Source organism: Penaeus vannamei, chromosome 27 (assembly GCF_042767895.1).
Source record: "Penaeus vannamei isolate JL-2024 chromosome 27, ASM4276789v1, whole genome shotgun sequence".
NCBI lineage: Eukaryota > Metazoa > Arthropoda > Malacostraca > Decapoda > Penaeidae > Penaeus > Penaeus vannamei.
In genome coordinates this window covers 25508957-25518956 of record NC_091575.1, presented here as the reverse complement: position 1 = coordinate 25518956, position 10000 = coordinate 25508957, and the positions used below count along the sequence as shown (strand labels likewise).

General features: G+C 38.2%; 1 protein-coding gene across 5 annotated transcripts in view; it reads left to right on the top strand.

Moving 5' to 3' along the window:
• The window catches only part of LOC113811765 (neuronal acetylcholine receptor subunit alpha-7), a 427407-nt gene that overhangs the window by 385061 nt on the left and 32346 nt on the right, over nucleotides 1-10000 (top strand). For all 5 annotated transcript variants that reach the window (XM_070141081.1, XM_070141078.1, XM_070141076.1 and 2 more), the window contains exon 10: nucleotides 4179-4295. In XM_070141081.1, coding sequence (XP_069997182.1) covers nucleotides 4179-4295 — 117 coding nt within the window. The remainder of the gene's footprint in view (nucleotides 1-4178; nucleotides 4296-10000) is intronic.

Sequence of the window (10000 nt, the reverse complement as noted above, 5' to 3'; positions counted from 1 at the left end):
GGCCCATCCTTACTACGTCTAATAATAGCTGTAATAATAGTAATAATGATGGCGGTAACCGTAGCAACGGTAGTAACATGACCAGAAGATTGATAAGGTCTAGTTATAATACCATTAATAGCGTTACAATAGGACTGTTAAGTATAACGAGGTTGTTGATAGCAATAGCGATAGTTACAGTAAAAAGTCAAATGAAAATATTGATAATAAGGATGACATTAATGATAACAGTGATAAGGATAGGGGAATCAAGAATGAGAATAAAGTAAACAAATAGGAATAGCAGTAAAATAATAATAATAATGATAATAAGGATATTATGATAATAAACTTAGATAATACTAATATTGCCAGTAATATTAAATCTAATAATGATTGGGTTTCTTATATTGCTTGATGATCTGTGATGAGCGTAATTTGTTTTTTTCTCTTGCGATTAATAATATTTGGTGATAAGGATTTAAATAATGAATACGATAATGTTAACGAAAATAAGAAAATTATATTATCAAGAGCATTAGCGTAAAAAAAACGTTTTCAATAATCATCATAGAATCGATGTTGTACAAAAAAAAAAAAAAGAAAAACAACAACTTACACTATTACAATGACACCCCCTCAAAAAAAAAGAAAAAAAAAAGAAAAGAAAAAAAAAAACTGGCATCAACCGATAGACAGCCAAATAGATAATCAAAACCCGTAATGATCAATGATTCTCAAGCAGAGACGAAGACGGTGAAAGGGAGAGGGAAAGGGGAGGGGAGGGGGGGGGGTTGCACAGTCTGCGGGCGATAGGAAGACTTCCTTGGCTCGTCTTATCTTAAAGTTGGTTGAACCTTTTGTTTCCTCTGTTAACAGTAGGTTTCGATTTGGGGACGTGATTTTCCTTGGCCGTTTTTTTTTCCTTTGTTTTGTTTATTTTTGTGGTGTGTTTTGTTTCTCTGTGTTTGTCTCTATCTCTGTCTGTCTCTGTCTTTGTCTCTGTTTGTCTATTTCTCATGTCTCAGTCTCTGTCTCTGTCTCTTTCTCTTTGTCTTTGTCTCAGTCTCTGTCTCTGTCTCTTTTTCTGTCTCAGTCTCTTTCTGTCTCAGTCTCAGTCTCTGTCTCTTTCTCTGTCACTTTCTCAGTCTCAGTCTCTGTCTCTGCCTCTGTCTGTCTCTGTCTCTGTCTCTGTCTCTCTCTCTCTCTCTCTCTCCTTCCCTCCCTCCCTTTCTCTCTCTCTCTCTCTCTCTCTCTCTCTCTCTCTCTCTCTCTCTCTCTCTCTCTCTCTCTCTCTCTCTCTCTCTCTCTCTCTCTCTCTCTCTCTCTCTCTCTCTCTCTCTCTCTCTCTCTCTCTCTCTCTCTCTCTCTCTCTCTCTCTCTCTTCCTTCCTGCCTTCCTTCCTCCCTCTCTCTTTCTCTCTCTCTCTCTCTCTTCTAGAATACGTATGTTCTTGAGTTGATCCAAGAGAAGGTGGTGGACTTCATTCATTAAGCAGCATTGTTTTTCGGTTCTCAAATTTCTCTTCTAAAGCTTCTTCAAAGAATCCCAATAGAAAATAGACGATCTCTTATGACTAAATTACTAGAAACGTGTCCTCGACCATGTCAAGTCTATCATTTCACATGCAAATTATAACGTACAGCTGACCTTTATTTCCCGTAATGTATAAACTGTCAATCTCCTTTACTTTCAAATTGATTATTAGTCTACTTGTGGTTATACATTTCAGAAGATTTAGCTTTATTTGCATAGATTTCGTCCGCTTCAGAATTAACGGAGTGATATATTTCCATTATGTCTTAAAGTAATGAAAAATCGCTAGCAGTTTCATTGATTGATTATTTGAAATTAATCTGCCGCGTTGACAGATTAGGTCATTAGCGACGAAAAAAGCAGTCTATTAATTCGTTTATGTTTATCGGGGAAGATATAAAGCATTTATATATTATTTTCGTTTTTTTTTCTCGTAATATTTGCTTTTTCAATTTTTGTTTATTGAGGATATAAAGCATTATTTTCGTTTTTTTTTCTATTTTAGTGGGGTATACATTTTTTTTTCTTTTTCTCTTTCTCTTTCTATATTAGTGTTTATTCTCTCTCCTGCTCACTTCATTCACCTTAAAGATTACGAAAAGTGCCATATGCTAAGTCGCAAAGGAATTGGTCCTTCGTTCTTTTTTTCTTCCTCTTTGTAATTGGTTGTTTCCTTGGCTTCCTTCTCTTGCGTCGAGCCTGGTTCACGTATCGTTGTTTCAACTTTAAGGCACGTTTTCCTGCATATCTCTTTTTCATTATTCTCTGTACTTACCGCTTACTGTCTTTCTGTGTCCTTTTCTGGTTTCTTCTGGGTCTGTCTGTCTCTGTCTCTCTTCTCTGTCCTCTCTCTCTCTCTTCTCCCTTCTCTTTCTCTCTCACTCTCTCTCTCTTTTCTCCCTCCTCTCTCTCTCTCTCCCCCTCTCTCTCTCTCTCTCTCTCTCTCTCTCTCTCTCTCTCTCTCTCTCTCTCTCTTCTCCCTGCTTTCTCTCTCTTCTCCCTGCTCTCTCTCTCTCTCTCTCTCTGTCTCTGTCTCTGTCTCTGTCTCTGTCTCTGTCTCTGTCTCTGTCTCTGTCTCTGTCTCTGTCTCTGTCTCTGTCTCTGTCTCTGTCTCTGTCTCTCTCTCTTTCTCTCTTTCTCTCTTTCTCTCTTGCCCTCTTTCCTTCTCTCCTTCCTCCTTTCCCCTTTTATTCATTTTCCTTCTCGGTTGAATCCCCATCGGTGTCAGACTCCTTTCAAGACCGTGAGATTTCGAGACTGGAAATTTCATTACACTAAATCTCACGGGGTTACGGTAATTTCTTATCATTCCCTTTATACGTACATTTACAGTACCCTTCTATTATATCGATTCCATTACTGAGACTACTGTACGGGATTTTCATTCACATAGCTATGGGAGTTCACTTTGGCTGACAGATCTAGGTTTTATGTATAGATATAGGGTTGTAAGGATATATATAGATTGGTAATTTTCGAGGAATTTTATAGACAATGAACAGTGTCGGAAATCTATAAAAAATGAAGAATAAAAATAAAAAAGGTGCAATATGCATGAATGAAGACAGTCGAAAGAATTCTGATAACGTTACTATCGCTAAGAATTCTCGGAGACATTAAGAAAATCGCATAATTAGTAAAGCTCACACAGGCAATGAATATCCAGTTATTTTCACTTTCCTTACTTACACCTTGACAGAGAAACCCAATATATAGTCTGATTTATATTTTTAAGTTTAAGGATTGAAGTCGTGAGTAGGTAGATGTTGTCACGAATCTTTGGCGTATTACATAACATACAAAAAGAAGCAAAAAAAAAAAGAAAAAAAAAGAAATAAGTAAATAAATAAATAAAAAATAAAAAAGGAAAGAGAGAACGTGTGTATTTTCCTTCGATAAACATAGCGAGAGAATGCCTATATAACTTGAGAGAGAGAGAGAGAGAGAGAGAGAGAGAGAGAGAGAGAGAGAGAGAGAGAGAGAGAGAGAGAGAGAGAGAGAGAGAGAGAGAGAGAGAGAGAGAGAGAGAGAGAGAGAGAGAGCGAGAGCGAGAGCTGTATCCATATGTATATATACCGCTTGTCATTAACCAGAATCCCCATTCCAGGACTGCCCCGCCTCAACCTTGGCATCCACAGACAGAACAGTATTCAGGCATGCGATCCAACCAACCAACAGCGCCGCGAGACACAACTTTGTTCTTGTTCTTCGCAGACGCGCCTCAATAACCCCCTTCCACCTTCACCTTCACGAAAAAAAAAAAAAAAAAAATCTTAGGTCCCTTCTCCGCCGTTATGCATTTGTTTGTGTTTCCTTTCGAGGCGACTTCTGTTCTCTCCCCCACCTCTTAGAAACGCCCTTTACATACACGCATCGACACACCCCTCCAACACCCCCCCGACACCCACGGACCGCGCGCATGCACACACATACACAACACGCACATACAGTGAAACCGAGTGGGGGAAAATATAAATCTATTTTTTTGTGAAATGGATAAAAAAAAAAAAAATGAAGGAGAGAGAGAGACAAAAAAAGAAAAGAGAAAAAAACAAAAAACTTTTATTAGAAAAAAAAAACAGATAAAAAAGAAGGTACGCTTTGCCCACCGATATCCACCACTAACCTGCTTGTTCTTCCCTTTCTTCTCGTCTCGACCCCAGGTGAAAAGCGTGTTTCTCCAGTGGTTACCGTGGGTCCTGCGCATTAACCGCCCGGGAGAGAAGATCACGCGCAAGAGCATCATGCTGAACAACAAGATGCGAGAACTGGAGATGAAGGTACGACCAGATGTAAGCCCATGCCTCTTGGTCCAAACATTAAGAGAAAGAACGAAAAAAAAAATTATATCTAAGTCCTTCCCTTCTTCTCCCCTTCCCTATCCTCAAGTAGGAGTGGTAGGTATGGAATGGATAGAAGCCAGGGGTTGGGGTGGGGATTAGGAATGGGGAAGAGGGAGAGAGAGGGAGAGAGATGGGGAGGGGAGAGGAAAGGGTAGGGAGGGAGGGAATAAGGGTGAAAGGTGATATCATACAGATTAAACAAGGTAATAAAAAATGATAGTTTATATATTGCCCGAGGGCTTTGAACATGGGAGAAGGGGATAGTTTAAATAATAATAATCATAAAGCTTTCCTTCGATGGGAGATAACATTTAGAGACGCCATTCAAAGGGTGTGCGGATCACAAAGGGGGAATTTCTTAAAGGAGAAACACTATTTCCTACACTGAAAGGGTGCTATAACCCTTACAAAATCTCTACAGGACATGACATTCACTAGGAATTTCGTTGTTCATAACTCGAACAAAATTCAGAGGGATAATCTCACCAAAAAAGTGGGATTTATAGGATTTATTTTCTTTCAAAAGAGACACACATCACTAAAATGATAATAAACAACATTGATAATAATAAACTGATCATGGGAGGACTGAGGAAGATTCATTGCAAGCGTTATCATCACCATGATGATGACGATAATAATATATTCATGTTTCTTTTTTCCCTATGTCGCTCATCTTTCTATAAAAGAGAACTAGCATAACAGAAATTCTAAAAATTGATAAAGAATACTAAAACGACTTTTGGATTAAGTTTCAGTATCAATTGTATAATAAAAACCAGAAATATATATACATGAAAAAATCAAACAAATCTTAGGTTCACTACGCAGCTTAAAGAAAAAAAAAAGCAAGAAAAAAATTATTACAGTGAATGACATTCTAAAACTCCTCTGAAAACTGAAACGTAGGTTCGTTATCTGAAAGAAGATAGGAGATTGTGTGTTGTTAGATAACTGTTAGACGTGTCAGACAAAGTGCATTTCTTCAGCGTGCATGCCTTAGTCACCGCGGCCGAGGTTTCCCTAGTGTGAGGGCGCGACTATTTTTTTCCCCTTTTTTCATACATTATTTATTATTGTTATTGTTACTACGATCACCTGTATTGCCATTACTAGCATCAGCAGTGTTATAATTATCATTATTATTATTGTCTTCATTATTATGATCATTATTATTCTTATTATTATTACTATCATCACTGTTTCCTTTTTTAAATGAAATAGTCGCTCTTAGAGAACGTGACAGAACGGTGAGGGAAATACACACAAGAGGAACGCTTGAGGAAAGGATATGACGTCACGATTAGGCCTCACCTTCTCTGCCTCTTTCGTACGGTAGGGAGCCTATGGACAAAAAAAAAAAAAAAAAAAAAAAAAATCATGTAGGATGACTTTGAGAAGCAGTGGAAGATGTAGGGGTGGGGGTAGTGGGGGGTGGGGAGGACCCGGGACGCTGCAGTTACCAAGGGTTCGGTCCTAGAGGGTGGGGGAGGGGTGGGAGTACCTCTCCCCCCACCTCCCCTCCCTTCGAAGAGGCGCTCTAGGATAAGATAGGCCTATCTTTCTGTAGGAGTCGAGACCGCTTTTCAAATTTCCCAAAAAGGCTGAAGCGGCCGAGAATCATCGTTTGGCAATTCCTTTTTATCATTCTTTTTTTCCATTGTTCAGTTAACGCTTCTTGTTAAGCCACCGGGACTCAGTGGCTGTTCAGACCACTTCTTCATCTATCCCCAAGCAAAAGAGAAGAAAAAAAAAGATAAAAACAAGCTCACAAATGCACATTCGATGCTTCGGGTCTGCCAGACCACATCCCCCAATCGAGGGCCTGCAGACTCCTAGACCGAAGATGTGTCCTTTACTCCTCTTATTCATTTTTTTTATATTTGTTATTATTTCATCATTATTTTCATTTCTCAAATTTTGCCTTACTGATGGTGATGACTTGCCTTCACTTTATTACACACCTTGGAGAATGAGCAGCGCGAGACTTACTTATACAGCATCGAGCATGAGCGAGTGCAGAATCTCTGGAAATCTGAGCATGTTCAGCTTTTGAATCTTCATACAAATATTTATAGTGCATCCAGTCTCACGAAAGAAAGAGAGATGGCAACCCACCCTGACTCCGGGTTACTCCGATTCGCCAAGTCTCGTCTCTTCGTCAAATCAGCTGACACTGATTCCTTGTGTTAAGATGTGTTTTGTGTCCTTTTTATCATGTATATATATTTTTTATTTTTTTGTTCAAATTTGCTGCCTTCAATACCATTTTCTTTTTTTTTTCTATATGAGATTTGCCGAATCGAAGTTCTCCAGATTTTTGGGTGAGGTGCCATTCCTTTTCTTTCCCGTGACTGGACGGAGTATAGTCTTGTCAACCCCATTTCAAACATTGACTGCGTAGCTTAGGCACAAAAATTTCTAGACTGATGTGTGGGAGACGCTAGACTGTGTATATATATATATTTATTCATTTTTTGTTGATTCTAATGGTATCAGTATATATATATAAAGGTAAAGACTAAATATGTTTCTATATATATAGATAATTTCTTTTTTTTTTGTAAGAGAGAAAGAAATAAAAAAAAAATCTCAAATCGACACGTGACTGAAGACAGCTGTCCAATATTTCTTTACTCCGGTGCAAAGTAGAAATGCTTTTTAGGTAGAACTTGATTCTCCTATGATGATAATAATCCTTAAAACCTTGATAGAGAAGAATAATGATAATGATAATAATGACTGATATTGGCTCTTTTATTATCTCACTGTAGTTAAAGCTGGTATGAATCGGTGCCACCTCTTCAGTAGACACAATCATCCCTTTTCAATTTACCTGCGTATTCGTAGTCAGAACTGTAAATTTGTACCACCAATGAACTTTGGAGCTTCGGGTCAATACACATTTCAGGGTCTTATGTTGAGATGAAGCAAACAGTCATCTTACATATGTAGGTACACATTAAGAGAGAGAGAGAGAGAGAGAGAAGAAAAATTATGCACCTTGGTAGATCTTTTGATACAATACACTTTATGCCTTAATAATATCCTAAAATTACTGCATCTTGTATTCTTCGGATACAGTACATTAGCATTACCCTAAGAACATTTCTAAATTAAGAATTCTGAATCTCCAACAGTTAAGGTTACACTTACTCAAATTATTTTAAAGTCTCTTGATGAAAATTTACTTTTCCTTAACTAAGTTTCCTCTTTATGTGAAACTCTGTAAATATATGATAAATACATGATTAACAATTGCCGAAAGTTCAAACCAATTAAATCAACGAATTTTGTCATCTTAAAAAAAAATACACTCATTTTCACCAAGTTAACGGACCCTCTGTTTACAAAATGCCTCTCACCGGAACTTCCGTGTGGACAGTACCCCTTGGAGGTAAGCGTTTTTGTGCCAATGTCCATAAGATATATATATATATACATATATATATACCATAGTTATTCTTTTTTGTGTTATTGCTTCACTTAACGTCCACTGAGAGGCTAAGGAGCATAGGCTATATACATACTACTTGTGCATTTCATCTTCAAACTTCAAGACATTTGAATATTTACCTTATTTATATTGATCGTAACTGCAGCGCCCCCTCTGTACTGCACCTTTTTTGAGATGACTACCTCAGTTGGCAAAAATGGCAAGGCAGCCTTTCTCATCCAACGATTTTGTCTAGTGTTGATTACTCCTGTTGAAATGAAGTTCAGATATTTTCTTTTTCCTTTTTTTATTGTCTTCTTTTAGCATATACACTCGCCAGATCAAAACAACCGCAGCTTAGAGAGAGAGAAAGAAAAAAGAGAGAGAAAGAGAGAGAGAGAAATCCTCACTGAACTCCTTTTTTGTCTTTGGGCAGCTGTCAATATTGCCATTTGAGATTGCACAGGACTGACACGCTAGGTAGCATCGTAGATTATCACACACACACACACACACACACACACACACACACACACACACACACACACACACACACACACACACACACACACACACACACACACAAAAGCCCTGCTATGGGGGGTACTTTTATGCTATGGCCGACACCTGCTATTCAGCTGCCACCTCTTTAGCAGCCTTTCCTACTGTTAGTAAGCGATTAAAGAGATTTATGCTGAGATAGATAACTGCCATACACTATGGGATCTTTTAAAAACCCTATTTGATAAGCTTCGCCGGACTTCTTCATACATATGCAGGGTTCAGAGCACCAAAGTTTCAAAGTTTTCTCTAAACTCCCTTTAAGAGAATGTAGTAGTGTTGTATTTCTCGCGTCTTGGCCAGCGGTTTACGCAAACGTGAGGTCGCAACTTAAAGTCTATATATATCTATAAAAAAAATCGGTCAATTATGGCATAAAATTACAACCTAAAGCCACCTTAAAAAATAAAACTGCAGAAATGAGCTTTACTATTTACGTCTGTTTGCCTGAAATGTTATTTTTTTCACTGGTGGTTTTGGATACTTTGGAACCACAAGCCAACATGCCGCATTTGAGGACTCAGATTCTTTGCCATGTACTTGCGTCCACTCTGTGTGGTTGCTTGGGCCGAAGCATGACTCCCGCGTTACTCGTCCTTTTTTATCCCATGAATGTCAGACTTTTTTTCATACTGTCGATAAGCATTCCAACCATATGTATAACGAGACGAAAACATACGATTGATTCTATTTTTCACAAGCACCCACATGCATATCAGAACTAATACAGGCACACGTACAGTTAGCACAAGCACTTTCCCAACACGATAATCTGAACAGGAAAACATATTAAGAAACAAACGCTTCACACTCACAAGTACAAAGAAGTCACATTCGCCAACACACACACTTTAGTCAGTAGAATTAGTGGAAAGATCATTAGATGACTTGACCCCCGGTGTTGCATGTGCAATGGCGAGACCAGAACCTCAACACTTCAACCTTCGAACACCGGTTTAAAAAATACAAACAAACCGCTTCAAGGATTTGGTCTTCCTTTTTTTTCTTCCTAATCCGAAATCCTCTCAAACGGAGCTTTACTTCTACCGGATTTCTCCTTGACTGGAAATCCCCGGTGCTTGGAGGGTTAGAGTGTGTATCAAGCTTGCATAGTTTTCACCCTAGAAGCCTCTCAACATTTCTCCCTGTCTGATCGTTCGCAACAGTAGGATCTCATAGCATACTGGGCAGCCGTAGTTGCGTGTTTTTGCGCATTTCTGAGTATTATGATTTATTATCATTTTTTTTATCATTATTGTTGACGTATATATATCGTCGAAGTGGTTATAGAAGGCCTGTAGATATGTGTATTATCGAGAGAGAAAGATTCGTATGTTTTGACTCTCGTGTGTATCAGTAGACGAAACCATGTTCTTGTCTTCAGCAATGAGACCGTCAAATGTGGTATCTCGGCAGATATTTTTTTTTTCTTTTACTTTTTTTTCAAAGCTCATTTCAGCTTCAAACATTCGCATCTTCGGCCGAGACTCAGGACTCAAAAGAGAGAGAGAAGAAAAAAAAAGATAATTCTTAAAACATTAAAACACAAATAATAAAAAATAAATAAACTCAATGACCGAGTTAAGTTGACTTTGGCCAAAGATGAGTTGGGGCAAATATTTGAAAAAAAAAAAAAAAAATCCAA